Genomic DNA, 17,746 nt, shown 5'->3' with positions numbered 1-17,746 from the left:
AGAAGAAAAAAAAATGTCCGTTTGTGAAACAGATAGTTTCGCTTTTTCTGGATGTGTTCGTTTGTTGTATAGAAAAAAGAGCGATAAAAAAAAAAGTGTTGGTAATTAAATCCTCTTTAGGGTCGGAAACGTTCTCATTCATTTTAAAACGTCATTTTGTTTGGCTTGATCGCGATAAAATAGGGAGTTATCGCGTATATCGTTCTTCGTCCATGTGTACGTTGAGTTTCTGCTGCACACTCCTCGAATTAAATTCGAATTATATAAAGGAAAGAAACGAAAGGAGATATCGTTTCCCAATGACACGCAATGTTCCCTAGGATACGAGAGAAACGTGCTTTGAATTACTTAACAGTACGTTGTTTTAACGGGGTATTTAAGGGTACTTAAAATTAACAATTAAAATGCCAGCTAATTTCGTAATTAGAAATATTAAACTTTAATCTTTATACGATTACACGGAAACCTGCGACCGTTTGTTTGTTTGTTTGTTCTTTCGTTTGTTCGTTTGTTTGTTCTTTCTTTTTCCTCTTTTTTTTTTTTTTTCTTATTTCCCCTTACGATTTATGTGTGAGAGAAAACGAAATAAGTTACGCGCGTAGCTGGTAAAACTATAGCCGTCAGTTCGAAACAACTACCACATAACTTTTTCCGATCCTTTCTTACGTTTCCGAGTTGACCTGTCGGCAGATAAAAATTAAAATTAATTAGAGCAAAAATTAATAGGAATTATTCTTTCGGTTTGATCCTGCGATACTATTAGAAAGTAATTAAACAATTCTGTCGAACGATATTCTATACATTAATTAAAGAAAGAGAAAAAAAAAGAAAAAAAGAAAGAAGATAACATCAGAATATATATATATATATATTATTATCATTATTAGAATTATCATTATTATCGCCTATATTTTTGTGAATATAATCGATGATTAATTAATAACATTTGACTGATATTTTTTTTTATCTAATTTCACGATCGGACAGTTTTATTACACATATAGATATATATATTTTCTATATCCAATTATTTTTATATCTAAAATCGACGTTTATGATGATTGATAAATCATAAAGATATATTTTTCGTTTATCGCGTACGAACAATAAAAGTTATCTGTCATTATCAAAATAGGTATTATTCATTTGACCTCTGTGAATGATGTTATATCAGGGAGTATTTCACAATTTTTTTAGAAAATACTCTTGACTTTGTTATAATCTAGAACATATGCAGTTTCCTTTCGTACTCGCTAATCCTCCTATTCGATGATAAGTACTTTGGAAACATCCTGTATAACTTCAGGAAAGTAGATTATCGTAGGAATTTCGATCGAACGCTTACACCGGTAGTACATCACTCTCGACGTTGGTGGTTTCGGTTGATGTGAGGAAGAAAGACCAAGCCCCTTGTGTTTCGATTCGAAGGAAACTACCTCTTGAAACGGATCGCTGATCAATGAGAAAAGCCGAAGATCGATTGTAGGTCGTCTTTAAACTATTATTTCATTCTGGATAACCTACCTTCTACCTACGATCTCATCTATTTTTTTTTTGTTCTTTTCTCCTTTTTGGTTTTATTTTTTGTTTTATCTTTTTGTTCCTTTTTTCTTAACAAATTCGAACCACTGCTAGTGAAAGCTCGTTCTAGAAATAGAAGGTAGTAGCATAAGGAATCGACAGGAACTTGTAATCTCGACTAATTTAGTAGCAATTAGCAAGGCGTTACGGTAACTTCTTCGGTTGAACATCAGCACCAATTATTCTGTCTTCTCGACTTTCTCTTAAGGTATATATCGTGTCATTTCACGAATTTTGTTCTTTGTATTTTTGTATCGAACTTTTGTATCGATTGTTTCGAAAACATGATCTCTTTGAAGTCGTTACGAGATGTTAAAATATTATATTTAATAATTTGATACTTTTTCCTTCATTGTTTTCTTTATTATATATATGTATGTATGTATGTATGTAAGTCTAGATATAATATATTTTCGATTTAATATAATTCGAATTAAGAGCGCTTTGTTAAATAATTATCCACTGACAGGCGTTAAAAAGTAGCGATAAAATTGTGGAAAGGATCTTTTAATAACTTTATAACTGCTTTCGAACTTATTAAACATCCTACAGGTATTATATATTAAATGCCATTAAATGAGCTTATGATAATAAATGTGATTACGTCTTATTATGTAAGAAATGCTTATTTTAACACGTTAACAATCGAACGAACCTTGTACTAATCGATAATTTTTGTTAATATCATTCATACGTATACGTTATTGGAGATTAAAGATATAAATGAAATTCATTGGCATAAGTCATAATCGTTTTTACATTGAACTTTACTCTTATTACGTTACTCTTCAAAGTGACTAAAAAAAAAAAAAAAAAAAGAAAAAAGGAAGAAAGAAAGGAATAAAGAAAAATCTTAAAAAGAAGATTTTAAACTGCTTTTAAAAAAGTCATCGCAAATTCCATAATAATAAATTGCGAACTTTTCACTTTTCTACTTGCCATGAAAATTCTCGATTACACGTTAGAAGATAAACGTTAGACTTGACTTTTAATTTAAAAAAATATCGAAATCGTAGCTCGTAAACCGTATCGATCGTTTCGTTTGTAGACGTCTTTTTCGAAGGACTCGGATAATTTCCGAGCTTGAAGATAGAAAGCGAAGCAGGACACGACAAAGGCGATATAACTTCGTCTTCTATCATAAAGTAATCATCGCCTACGGCATCAGGTTATGACTGTCGGAAATATCGTTGCCTCTCACGAAACTTTACTCCGATGAAACGAGCTTGGTACATTCGTCGACGTAGAACGTGTGGAAGTGAAGAAAGAGAGAGAGAAAGAGAGAGAAAGAGAGAGAAAGAGAGAGAGTTTAGGATGAGTATTACGTGTGTATCTTCTACCTTACCAGAGCTCATTCCTGAACGAAAGATCACCGGTTGAGTGAATTGAAGAATACTAAGGTTGATGATAAGGAGACTGAAATAGGGCAAAACTCGGCAACTTCAACCTTTCGAGGATGTTTCCACTACGAGAAATATATGGAATATTGTTAGATTCAAATTAATCATTTAAATATATTCATTCATTATATCTAAGACTTTCAACGATTATAAATTTCAAATATATTAACGCTTTACGAGATAAGACAGAATAGCGTTCAATAAAATATGAATAATACGTTTTCATTTTAATTGAAAAATATTACAACTGCTAAATACAATATATCGTTGTTAAATAAAAAATCTAATAGGGATATACACAACACTTTGTATTATTAAATCATAAATTATTTGTAAGTTTTTTTTTTTTTTTTTTTTAATGAACATTCTTCGAAATTTAAGAAATAATCTTTACGTTTCATAAATATATACGCTTGCAGTGATAAGATATAGTAGAAAGTGATAATAATTGTCGATTAGAACCCCTGCATAGTTATCGATGGTCATACTCATTTATCTTCTTATTTAGATCAAAATCTTAAGGTCGATTTCAGTCATATACGACAATGTAGTATTGCGATAACGTATCGTTGACCATCGGTACATTTATGTATTATATTTGCGTTATATATTTATGTATTATATCATCTAAATTGTTCGTCTGTTAAATCATCATCAGCTAACATGATGAAGACAAATTATTTAAAAGATCAAAATGCGTTTGAGAAGTGTAGAAAATTAAAAGAAAATTTCTTTTCGGAATAATATTAATAATATTGAAAAGATTAGAATACCTGTAGGTATGAATTTCGTCATTCTTGGTAATTAATTAATTAATTCATTCATTCATTGGTTGAACTAATCAGTGAGGAGTCGATTGCAGTGGGAATCTCTCAAAGTTTTACATTTAATGCAGTCCTGTTCCTATTATCGCGTTCATCATTGTGTGGCTGTTCTTCTATCACTCAACGCAAAAGCTACCGAAGGATGAGGAAGTTTGTAACGTGTCGACCGCAGCACATGTCACGAGAAACATATAAAGCGTAACACCGAAAACGGTGTGTTCGTTCATGGTATGCGTATGGTCTGCACTCCACGTTCGAATTAATTTGCATCTTTCGAAAATACAAGAACGCAATTGGATTTGGGTTTCATAGTGAATCCTTTGACCATTTCGATCAACGTCATTTATGTATTCTTTCCTTTTGATTCCCTTTGATCCTAATTGTCGTTAAACATTTTTCATTTCTTTAACAAAATTGTTTATATTAAGAGAAATATAGTTGAATGATATTCGATGTTAATAAAAGTCTTTTAATTTCGTTTTGAAAAGAGTATATGAAAAGTACATCTCGAAGATCGAGTGATTTTTCGAAATTATTAAGATTTTTTATATATATGTTAATTTTTTTTTCTGTGTATTTATTTATTAAGAGGAAGCTCTTAATATTAGATCACTTAGACCATGAGATCACCATTGTCACGAAGGAAGTATACCTTTTTGCGAAACTCTTGACGAAACAAGTCGTAACATTTCATTCATTTGATATAACAAATCGAAAGACCAATGTATGTTGTATACCATATGTATATGTACGTATTTATACACATGTGTACTTATATACAATGAGAAAAAGAAAAATGAAAATAAAAAAGAGAAGAAAAAGTTTTCAACTATCACATTGAAAAAAGTACCTACGTACGTTCGGTCGAACGATAAGTTTACGTAATAATAATTTTCTATTGTAATAAAAAAAAGGGAGTGCATTAGCGCGTTATCATGGAACATTTCGCTCGTAGTTAAAGAGGGAACGAGAGGGAAGGGATTGGAGGGGACAGAAGGGTGTGAGTGGGTGAGGCGAGGGTGGAGTGAGGTGGTGGTCGATATCGGTGGTGCGGTTTATCGATTATCCGAGTTTGTGTGTAACTTTAACTTTTACACTTTGCGTGCAACGTTGTGTGTAACTGAAGTAGACTTCGAAGCACCGAAGCGTGAGCTACACAGCTGCCGTGAATACCTGCCGATGATGCCTTTTGATGAGACGAGCTTCGAATAGTTTTCTAAAAGACTTCATTTTTTCGTTTCAAAATATTTTATATATTTAATAATAATAATAATAATAATTATTATTGTTAATAAACTAATATTAACAATAGTAATAATAATTCTTTGATAACTTTTTTGGCAGTAGAAATATTAAAACGTGAAAAAATCGAAAAATTATTCCATAATAATAAGCATTCGGGGGAAACGTGAACTGGTCGTATATTTTTTTTATCGTTACACATATGCTACAATCAATAGTAATTATCGGATAAAAGTTAAATTAGAAGAATTGTTATTTGACTCAATCGAATATATCTAATCGAAAAATTTCAACTGATAGAGAAATCTATTGATAATTTTGATAACTATCGTTTAGTGTTTTTTAATTCGAGGATTTGATCTTTATTAATCCATGAAAAATAAGAATCGTGAGAAAGTATAAAAACGTTAGATGATCAAAGTTGAATTGTGTCGATTGAGATATCTTAAGTGGAAAGAAATGAGACGAGTCTGTCCTAGGTTCTCTCTCTCTCTCTCTCTCTCTCTCTCTTTCTCTCTCTCTCTCTCTCTCTCTCTCTCTCTCTTTCTCTCTCTCTCTCTCTCTCTCTACGTGTGAGTGTGTATGTGTGTGGATATATGTGGGTATAAGTAAAGGAAAGGAAAAGATGTTTCCTATAGCAGCCTTCGAAAATTCCTCTTAAGGGGAAAACGATCGTCGTGCAATCTGTCGAGCATGTCACTTCTCGCGAGCGCCGATAGCAGATTGCGTTTCCCCTTTGAAAACTCGGAAAAAGGGGGCCCTCTTGGCCTATCGAGCCATCCTCCACGAGAAGAAGGATAGATGGTAGGTACTTCTGATCGAGCGTTAATTAATCATTCGATCGACATTCTAAGGAAAAAATATATATCTTCCACGCGTCCGATCCGGTGAACGCGAAATTGCATTAGGGTATACGTCTACTCCTGCCAATAATTTCATTATTCTTCTTACATTTACGTAGTTTACGTTCAACAAGAGTGAATGTAAATCAAAATCACGTTTCTCCAACGATTTTTTTTTTCTTCCCATGCCAACGCGAAGAAAATTGATAAAAAAGTGTGAAACGTGTAGATAGATTAAAAAGGAAGCTTTTTCTTTTACTTTTTCCTTCTCAATAAATTTCTATGAGCACGAAGATGTCTTGGCTTTTCCTTTTTTTTATTTTCTTTTTTATTTCAAATTTTTAACTCGACTAACCTATCGTAGCTTGATTTTATATTAAATATTTAAAAGTGTTGTCATTTTGTAAGTAATGATTTTAAACGTTTATAGGAGAGACGGGAGATGTAGTACGTGTTTACTATTGGATGAATGAAATCAAATCCTAGGGTAGTATAGATAGATATGTACATATGTAGTCCATCGTTGCGTGACTCGAAGTCAATTCGATATAACACGAGTTTCTCCGATCGATCCAGACGTACATACATACGTTCAAAAGCATCGCCAGCATTATTAGGATCGCGCTGACGAGTACGTTTCCATCAGCTTTTCCAACCGATATCGTCCTTTCGTATTTCATTCGCATGATAGAACGTATCTCGAGTATATAAATTAGTTGAGCGTGCATGGGGCATCTAATATCGTATCTCGTGTTACATCGAATTCTTTCATTTGCGTTCGTTATTATTAAAAAAAAAAAAAAAAAAAAAAAGAGAGAGAGGAAACAAAAAAAAAACATTATATTCAACATTTACAAATATCAACTTACCAATTTCGAGATATTTTTGATGTACCGGATCGTATTGATCCCACGTGAGACTACGAAAACGACTTTTTTCTCTACTAGCGGGTAAAAGCGTGTCGTTTCTTGTATGATGATCAGCGCTATTTGGATTTCTGAAAAGGAAAAATAACATTTTAATGATATTCCGATTGAGATGATTTGCGTAGATTATAATTTCTATAGAAAATTTCTATGAAGTTATTCAACGATGGAATCGTTGATAAGAGAGAGAAATTCCATTAATAATGAATACCGACGATTAATGATATTTATTAATATATAAGTTATAACAAAGCATAATTTAATATCTAATAATGTACAATCCCTTCCTATAACCGGATGGTGAATATCATAGCAGGATCCGTTCGATTTAGTTACGTAGAAGAGGTTTATCATCGAGCGATATACAACGTTCGTACGTACATACATACATACATACATACATACATACATACATACATACATACATATATACCGAAGGACGTAACCATCCATTGGGACCCGTTCGTGGCTTTTGCCAGCAGCGTTCCTTCGAGGGCCGGAAGTAATACACGCTTTAGCTCGTTCAGTTTACATTAGCCTTCGCTCGGTATAACCTCGCCCTTTGCTAAGGCCCTTTAGCAACAGCCTTTACTTTCAGCTCGCACTTTCGACATCCTTTGAGGGTTTAGTCTTCCCTTCTTCTTCTCCTTCTCTCTTTTCTCTTCGTTCTTTGTCTTCTCTGTTGTCTCGTTCTTGTCTTTTTCCAAAGTTACAGGTGATATCCTTTGTAATTAGTTTAAGGGCTTTCAAAGGTTCCCTCGACGTTTATCCCTTTGTTTCATTTATTTACGTTTTCGCTTTTTCAGAAAAAAATTTTTTTCCAGAGGATCAACAATATTTTTCTTCTAATAATTTTCTCTTTGTGTTTTATCGTCTTATTTTTCCTTCTTTCATTGAAAATTCATGGCTCATTAATAATTAAGTCAACCTTTTCTATTGTTAGATGCAAGTATTTACATCGTTGTATAGTTCGTGCGTCATAAAACACGGAGAGAGAGAGAGAGAGAGAGAGAGAGAGAGAGAGAGAGAGAAGGGAGTACACGTAATCTTACCAAATCTTGTACACGATGATGTATTTCAGAATATACTTAGCTTCTTAATTAATTATCTACGTGCGAGAGAAAATGTAAAAATATCACATTATGTTACCTGTATAATATGTAATATTATACTCTTGATATTTGGTTTTCATCGAATTAATTAGCTGTTTAAAACTTGGTATCTATGAAAATATATTATCAGATTAAAATGGGTCATATTATCCACATATAAACATTTACATGTTTTAATATTATCAGAGATAATGACCGAAGTAATTATAATCATTAAATCGATAATATACTTCATTTATTAATATTTATCATAATTAGTAACAAGTAAATTTTATTCAACTTCGAAAAGATTTCAACCGATTATAAGAATATATTATAATATAATTTCTATATTAACATAATATAATATCTACATTTATATATTTATATTTGATAATGTACTTCTTATGCATCTTCACTCGTCCACATTTCAATTACTTTAGTTTCGGATTCGTGCAAATTATATTTAACGAAATGTTGCACTTTACGCAATGCATTCGAACGCAACGTATTAAATAAACCATTAAATAGTTAAATATAAATAACATCTGAGAGAGTCGCCTTTGAAAGAAATTTTCTCCGCATTTAAGGTTTAAGTGCGTATTCATTCATCTCCTTTCTCTCTCTTTCCTTCTAAAGATTTACCTTCTGGAAAGATAAACTCGGTAAAATTCGAAAGTAGAGCATATTGGGGTGAGTATTTTATTTAAACAGAGTTAACCATTAATCTTCAAGATTTTATCTCGCGTTGTACCAAGCCGCAGATATTTCCGGCTATTTTCTTGTAATTTTGCGGTCTTAAAATGTTTCCCTTCTCTCTTTTTATCGTTTTCCTAAGGAAGAACTCGAAGAGACAACTGGAGGAAAGGAGAGAGTAATAAAACTTTGATTACGCTGTAATCTTTCTTCCTTGATGTAACGCATAACCAGAAAGAAGAGTTTACCCCACGGGGTAAACTTGGCCGTAGAGCTCCCGATGAAATCCTATTGTATTCTACGTTAATAACTATTATGGTACTAGCGAACGTGCTCGTTCGTGCGAAAAGTAGAAAATGAAGATTCTTTCATCTTTTATTCGTTTATTCGTTACGGATATCACGCTCGTATTTTTAGAACAGAAATTTCACGATTAAGAAACTTCATGTCAAAGAACTTGAAGCGTTTCTCGCAAAGATTTGAGACAATAAAAGAAAAATGAAAAAAAAAAGAAAAAGAAAAAGCTCAGCATAGCGAAATTAATTTTACAAAGCGAGAGAGAGAGAGAGAGAGAGAGACAAAAAGAACAGAACACAAAAGAATTAAACATCCAAATCGTTAGAACAAGAATAAATTTTATCGAGGATGTTTCAATTATTAACGTTCTTCGTAAAGTATATCTAATAATAAATACGTTTTCGAGATGAGAACACTGTCAGATTGTTTAAATCGATTACTATGATGCGTTTGTCTGCGAGATAAGATTGATTCGAGAAAGGACGCGATATGTTTTCGAACGAATGATATTTTAATCGAAGATATTAGATGTTGAATGGAATACTTATAACAGATTTATTGGAATCAATTTGTGAATCTAGAAAGTATTGAAATATTTTGAAAGAAAATAATTAGCAGTTGTTAATATTAGACATTAGATAATTATACTTACATAACTCGTACGCTATTATCGTGTTAATAGTTAAGTAGAAGCATAATACGTATGTATAGTTATCGAAGGAGATGGAAGAAGAGAGTAGATAGCCTTAAAGACAAAGGACTTCGATGAGGATGCATTCCCAACGAGACTACCGGATAAGTTGTAACAGTGAGGATCGTGTAACCACACGACCGAGAATAATCTATAATGCAAGGGCAAGTTTGGTACGCGATTGTCCCTTCATCGAGGAGAGCTCGATGAGACATTATAAAGCTCTCTTAGGTGGTAGATCTTCGTCTAGGAGCCGATGTTTCAGCTAACATAATTCTACGCTTCTACGGTAGATTCCTTGTCATTCGACGAGCCTCTCTATCCCACACAGATACACATGGGTGCGCACGTGTTTACAAGGAAACGATTAAACTGCCGTGCTAAAGCTTACTACTCCTTTCTCAAGAAACACGCTACTCCGGTACGATCAACGTGCAACACCTAAACTGAATACGTAATAATCCAGGAGTTTAGAGTAAACACACGATCGTGCACTTAACACCGACTGCATTTAACCCACTCTACCTTTTCTAACGGATCGCTTCGTTATGACTCTCAACCTGATGATCGTGATTGTTGAACTCGTTGGTTTCTGTATTACGATTAACCCATCAACAATTACCGCGAGACAATGTTATTTCTTCGATTTCACGCGACACTTTGCATTCACCTCTTTGTAATTTTCTCGAATAGTTTTTTTATGAAGTAATGGAACGAACAAACGATCTTTACAAGCGAACGAAAGTATGTATTTATAATGTTTTATCCGGGAAAAAAAGTCAGAGGCTTATAGAAAATTTTTTAAGTCACTCTCCTATGCGAATTTCCATGCGTTAATTTTGAAAGCTGTCAGTTTCTAATCGCCAGCTGAAAATGGCTTACTTCGATTGTTCACGACTCGACAAATGACTTCTTTTCTCGAGCGAAAAAAGAAGAGAGAAAGAGAATCGAAATCGCGACAAAATTGAAGCTCGAGCGACGAAATATGCAACATACGAGCGTATAAAAGCTCCTGCTGCTTCTGCAGTTTCGAGATGAGTAGAAAGATGAGATGAAGAGAAAGAGAGAGAGAGAGAGAGAGAGAGAGAGAGAGAGAGAGAGAGAGAGAGAGAGAAAGATAGTAAAGAGAAAAGGATAAAGATGGTACAGCTCTTGATAGAACAAGACATTTCTATAGTATAGACTCCTTTCATTGCTTTTAACAGTAGACTCGACAGTGTTTTTGCCAAGAATGTGTTAATTGTTTGCAATCAAAGCAAAAAAGCAGAGAGAAAGAGAGAGAGAGAGAGAGAGAGAGAGAGACGATGAATAAAAGAACTTAGGTAGGTTATTATATAAATAGCAATTCTATACGATATGTTATAATTATGAAATATCTCTGCAGTAGTCAGATATTTAGCTTTGTTCAAAGTAGTTACGTTTTATACTAATAAAAAAATCTTTCGCGATATTCTCACAATAATCATATTAAAATGAGTATGCGATAGCAACTGGCTCGTTAGTATAATTTTTTAAGAGAAAGAACATAATGCATTAACTTTTTCTGTTATTTTTGATTATCGAAATTATGCTGATATATTACGTATAATGAGTGCTATATAAAGTTGAAAGATTTACGTCTGAACAATTTCTTTCAAAATCTTTATTCATTGAGTAAATATTCATCTTCCGTGGGAAAAATTGTATATAGAAAAATAGGTTTGGAAATATGCATACACTTAACGATAAATATTAAATATTAACAATTGAATAATATACACGCTTAAATGAAATAATTTGTATCATTTATTCGTGCATAATCGTAAAAACGATATATATACTATTTAAATATTTATTGCTATTACATAATATTATTGTAGATTTATAATCCCACTTATCTCGATTTATATTTGTTATCGTTATTTCTCTTCGCAGTAGGTATAAATCATCATTCTTCAGTAAAATAAATAATTTGGTATTTGATTTTGGTTTAATCGATGCTCATTTGCTTAATAGATAACATTAAAGGGGATACGCAAAAATTTTCAACGTATTTTTGTTAGAATGGATGAAAACAGCTCATACGGAATAGCAAACGTATATACGTATATACATATAATAATATATAGAGATATGTACGTCGTTACCTACATATATATAACTTTTACGTTATCAGAATATACAAAAACAACTTTGCTATTACGTCTAAAAACTGATGAATCTGTGCAATGTCAGATAATCTAGTTACGTGTGTTCTTACACGTCGCATGCGCTTTTCAACGTACAAATCGATTTTTTACAGTACAATCGGATGAATTCAAAGAATAAAGGGATAGTTAGCCACGCTAGTATACTATCGTAATATCATTCTTCGGCTTCGCTAACGGCAATTAAACTGTTTGCGTTATAACAGAGGATTTGATTTTTTTCTTCCTTTTGTGCTCTTTTTTTTCTTCTTTTTTCTTGAATAACGACATGAAGTGCAAATATTTTCCATCGTTATCGCATATGCGAAATAGTTTCAAGCGTAGCTCGAAGGAATATCTTTTAGAAAATAATTTACATGGTGTTCCATACTTCGCCGATTCTACTCGTCCGAAATGGGAGAGGTAAAAAAAAAAAATTAATTCGCTTGAATAACTTTCTGGTAGAATAATTTACGATGAAAAATTTGTTTTTTTCTTCTTCTTTTTTTTCTCTTTAGAGGACTATGGTTTCTGTTAACGATAGCATCTATCGTAATAACGATCGTCACGATTATAACACTTTGGAATAAGTTTCAAAATAATCCGACGTTGACGGCATTGGATACACACGTGTCCGAAGAAAAACTATTTTTCCCACAATTATTTCTTTGCTTCGAAGGAAATCAATTAAATGTTTCTGATACAAACGGGGTATGACACGAGATAATATTTTAACTCGACACTTTTACGTCTTTCTATCGTAAACGATCGTTAAAAAGAAATTATTATCGTCCAATTAATATCATGTTTCTAACGTATAGTCCGAAAAAAGTTTTTACGAAAAAATATACGAATGGAAGTGGGATGAGAAAATAAGCGATGAAATTCAAGAAAAGATATCGAAGAAAGTGACAAATTTCTATAATGCCTTTCAACAATGGACACCTCGATGTGATGCTATATTAGAAAACGTTATTGTCACGTGAGTTAACTAACGTCCTTTAACATAATATTTTATTGAAGGTAAAAGCCAAAGGCAAGATAAAAAAAAAAGAAAAAAAAATGAAAGAAATATATCTTTTTTTTTTCTTTTTTTCAGAAATAAGAGATACATTCGTGGGAAGGACTTTAGGAAGGTCGTCACACCTGCTGGAGTTTGTTGCAAATTTAATTTCTCTAAGACCATTTTGATTACGGACACACCTTTCCAATTGAAATTCAAATCCGCGTTGTTTCCATTAAAGTGATATAGATAGTTTATTTACAAAAATTTAGAATTACTTATTAAAATTTTTAATTTCTTCTTTCTTTGTAGACTTTATATAACGGACAAGTTCGATAAAGGACTTAGTCGTAACATTATACCTCACATCAAGCTTAGAATGCCTTCAAGTATGCAGATCGAAGTATTTCGTACTTATGTAACTACGGATTTTCAAATGATGTCGGATTATCAAAGACAATGTCATTATAATAAAGCCCAATGGTCTTATAATAATTGTCGATTGAATTGCTTGGCGAAGGATATATCGAAAAAATGCAACTGTTTACCATGGTTTTTGAAAAAGAAAAATATCAAAGAATGTTCACTTTCTCAATATTCTTGTTTGACGAAGGCATACGACGAATATATTGATTGTAAATGCATTTTACCTTGTAATTTTACAGTACATAGATTAATGAAAACGATAGAGGGCTTTGATAACGATACGCAAAATTTATCACCTACCCAAATTATTTTAAACTGGCCCAACGTTTTATACCGTAGAGAAGTTCGTTTTGGTTATATGGATTTAGTGGTAAGCTTTGGTGGTATCGCCGGATTGTTTTTGGGATATTCTTTATTGACTTCTTTCGAATTGTTTTATTATCTGAGCTTTCGTGCGTATTGCGGAGCCGTATTGGATTCGTCACGAAAAAGACATAATATTATTATGATTCGTCCGAAAAAAGTTAGATTTGCTAATGAACAACTCAAGCCAAATATTGAGTTTATATCTTATAATAACTTTAAAAACGAGAAAATATTTTATAAAAAGTAGCTGATCGATTATATAAAAATAGTGTAAGTATTGTGTATTTATTTGTAATGCTTTTATTTATTATAAAATATTTCTTCATTAGATCATATAAATAAGTTTTCTTATATATATATATATATATATATATGTATATATGTAACATATAGGATATATGTTACGTACACGTGTGCGTGCTTATATATATAAATAAGAATTGAACGAATTATTAATATCTTATTTATTGTTTTTTAAACATTTTGCTTGAGTCACAATTTTACGATATAATACGAATATAAACGTTTCTGTTGCGATTAATATGTTCGGATAAAATAAAGCTCGTTGTATTCTCTCCTTTTATTATTATTTTTTTTAATTGTTTTTTTTTTTACTTTTTATTTATTTTTTTTTTCTTTTTTTCCCAATCATATTTGACCCCTATGAATTTGTACTTCACTAGACAAGCTGGTTACGTGTCGTTACGCGTCGCATGCGCTTTTCACCGTACAAATCGATTTTTCCCTACAATTAGACAAATCCGATGAATAAAGAATGGTCTTTCATACGAGTGCACAATCGTATTATATCATTCTCCGATTTCTTGAAAAACATGAAGTACGATTATTTACCTCCTCCTTTTTCGTATATTCAAAGGAGTTTATAGCGTAGCTTAAATGAATATTTTTTAGAAAATAGTTTACACGATGTTTTACAATATTTTATCGATAGTACACATCCAAAGTTTTATAATTAATAATAAATAATTATATATATATATATGCAGAACTTTTAATAATGACGAATAAAAAGCCATTGATTAAAATTTATGCGTCCGATAAAAAATTTGCAAATCTTACTAAGTGACAATAAATGAATAATAATCGATTAAAATGATGCTCAGCCTATGCAATGATTATTGATGTTTCAATTTATGCATATTTTCTAGGTGTCTTCGAAGATGATGCATCACACGCAGATTCATGCATTGCAACAGGTAAACCACTACTTAGAAGGTCCTTCCCTTTTCTCTTTCTTCCTCTCTCTCTCTCTCTCTTATCTCTCAAGCTAGGTATGCATAATGGATGAAGAGATGAGAGAGAGATGAGTGAGATAGAGAGAGAGAGAGAGAGAGAGAGAGAGAGAGAGAGAGAGAGAGAGAGAGAGAGAGAGTGAGAGATAGAAATAGAGATAGAGAGAAAAGTAGGTACTCGGGTGTCGAGGGAAGCGAGTGAAGTGGGGTGAAGAATCGATAACGGGTTCGAGGTTATCAGAGGGCAAGGAAACCGAGCAGAGAGCCAAAGACGGAGTTACATCGAAGAGGTCGATGAGCTTCAGTCGAAGTCGTTGTAATTCTCTCGGATGAGACCTCGAACGATCTGTTCTTGGACAATGGAATATGTTTCTCTGCTTTTTCGAAATATTCAAAGATCGAGATATAATCTTTCAAAGATCATTTCTTTGATAGAAAGAAAAAATGTTGAAATTAGCAAGATATAATCGTTTTCATAAAGATTATTCGTCATTTATATATATATATATACACACACATGTTGTGTGTTATTAATTGTTTTTTGTAGTATCGATTATATATATGTATATATATTATGTATGTATATACGTAATCAAAGAAAAAAAAATTTCGATCGATCGAAATCTTTTATTCTTCATTGATCGATAATATACTCGAATTTTTCTTTGAAAAATGTTTTCTTGAATATACGTAAATATTTTATATGTGCATATTGTGCGTTTCGTGCATTGCCCTCTTTCGTGCATTTCGATGATTTTTATAGCATTAATAAAAATGCTAATCCGAACAATATTTTCAAATGAAAAGCTTGATAAAGTGTACACATTAGTGATACAAAGTACCTCATCAAATCGTTCATCAATTGTTTCGTGAAACATTTAATTGCGCTAAAAGGTTAATCGAATATACTGGCTTTTATTTGAATAATCGGCCTTAATGTTCACTCGTTGCAACTTTATTGATACTCCAATAATTTCCTCTGTGATAATAGATATACGGGGAAAGGATTTTGCCATAAAAACCGATAACATTATAATTATTAATCTCTAAATACCTGGGAACGGACATGAAAAGCAAAATTTGTTCAATGATTAATGCTTCTTTATTATTATATGCATTGTATAAGCTGAGTTTTGCCCTTTGATTCGTTATCCTTTTATTGTCGCTTAACGTTTGATAATTATGATGTGTGAACATTTAATTAAATTTATATTCAAATTATATAACCAGCTGTTTACTTTTTACATTTTCATAGAGAAGAATGCATTAATACGTACTAGAATAATTACATACTAAATAATTGAAGAAATAAAAAGGCATTGTCGTTAAAAAATGAAAACTGTTTCTTTTCACCTATGATCGAACGCGACGACATTTTCATTTACTTTTTCCGACGTCATAAAGAAAAAAATTAAAAGAAAAAAACGAAGAAGATGATATCCGATTTTCAGATAATTCATACGATATATTTATATACACACACGCACACACATACACATTATATATATATATATATATATATATATATATTATACCCAAATATATTATACTCTAAACAATTTACTAAAAAAAAAAAAAAAAAAAACTAAGAAAGAGATTTCAAAGAAATGCATTATCTTCGATATCTTCAAAGAGAATTGATAAGAATAGTGAGAGGGAAGAAAATGTATTTGTGCTTTACTATATTTTGAATTGCGTATGTACGCTTGTAATGTGCGAAAGTATTAGACCAACATATAGATATATCGTTAAGAAAGGAGTGTGCTACTGAAAAGAAGCCATACGTGGCATAATGTCTTTCTTCATGGTTCACTGGAGACAGATGTATTCTACCTTATACGAGCGATACCGAACCTTACGCTCTAGGCGTCAGTATTCCAATGCCGAGGGAGAAAAATTCTATTAGGGCGGATTCGCGTGAAAATCATGTTTGCGCGCGTCTTCGTACTTACGTAGGAACGAAGAAATATATACATACTTTTACCTTTTCTACCGTTCCCCTATTTTCTTTTTCCCTTTTCTTTTCTTTTTTTCGTTCTTTTTTGATTTTCTTTTTACCTTTCTTTATCTTTTTTTACCCTTCATGTTCTTCTCTTTATTTCGTCGCTGCATTGCATCAATTCATTTCCTCTGTACGTTCTTTATATTTCTATCTTTTTTTTTTTTTTTTTGTTTTAGGAAAAGAAAAAATATCTGCTCGTCATAAAAAGCTGTGATATCTTTCGTAAATCTAATAGCGAAGTTGATGAACTCTATCATCTAATTCGCGAGAAGAATTTATTGATCGTTTTTTTTTTCTTTTCTTCCTCCTCTTTCTTTCTTTCTTTCCAAATAAATGATAAATTATATTATGGGATTGAAAAGAAGAAGTAAAAAAAAAGGAAGTCAAACGAAGTTATCGGATGAAAGGAATTTATATTACGTTCTTGAAAATTCTACTCGATAATGATATAATTTTCTTTCTTTTTCTTCTTTTTTTTTTGTTCGCAAAAAAAATTGTTCTGAAAATAAATTGTTCACGCATCAATACTTAAAAATATTTGATCAAAAGATATAACTGTATATAGCATTCAAGTGTGTTTATTCGATGATAGATTTTCTTAATAGAATTTGTATAGGTTTATAAAAAGAAAAAAGAAAAAAATACATTGATCATTCGATTAAGAAAACATAGGTATTACGTTTACAATGGATAGATTTCTTTTTATGATACGATCTTAATCACTATTAATATGATTGATTTTCACTATTGCAAGAAAGATTATTGCATTTCAATTTTCTTCTTTATCGACTATCTCTATCGGAAAATCTTTGCTTTCGATATATAATCTTTTCTTATGAATTATTTTCTTTCTTATTTCATTATTGGAGATTATGTAATCCATGGAAATTTATGAGAGAGAGAGAGAGAGAGAGAGAGAGAGAGAGAGAGAGAGAGAGAGA

At 31.8% G+C, this 17,746-nt stretch overlaps 1 protein-coding gene across 1 annotated transcript in view; it reads right to left on the bottom strand.

Moving 5' to 3' along the window:
* LOC122631388 (neuroligin-4, X-linked-like) overlaps positions 1 to 17,746 on the bottom strand; it is a 155,342-nt gene that overhangs the window by 8,310 nt on the left and 129,286 nt on the right. Inside the window, exon 9 of the mRNA XM_043817036.1 lies at positions 6,759 to 6,886. Coding sequence (XP_043672971.1) covers positions 6,759 to 6,886 — 128 coding nt within the window. The remainder of the gene's footprint in view (positions 1 to 6,758; positions 6,887 to 17,746) is intronic.

The sequence above is a fragment of the Vespula pensylvanica genome, chromosome 8 (assembly GCF_014466175.1).
Source record: "Vespula pensylvanica isolate Volc-1 chromosome 8, ASM1446617v1, whole genome shotgun sequence".
Lineage (NCBI taxonomy): Eukaryota > Metazoa > Arthropoda > Insecta > Hymenoptera > Vespidae > Vespula > Vespula pensylvanica.
Note: the sequence above shows the minus strand (reverse complement) of the source record. Positions and strands in the feature narration are given on the sequence as shown.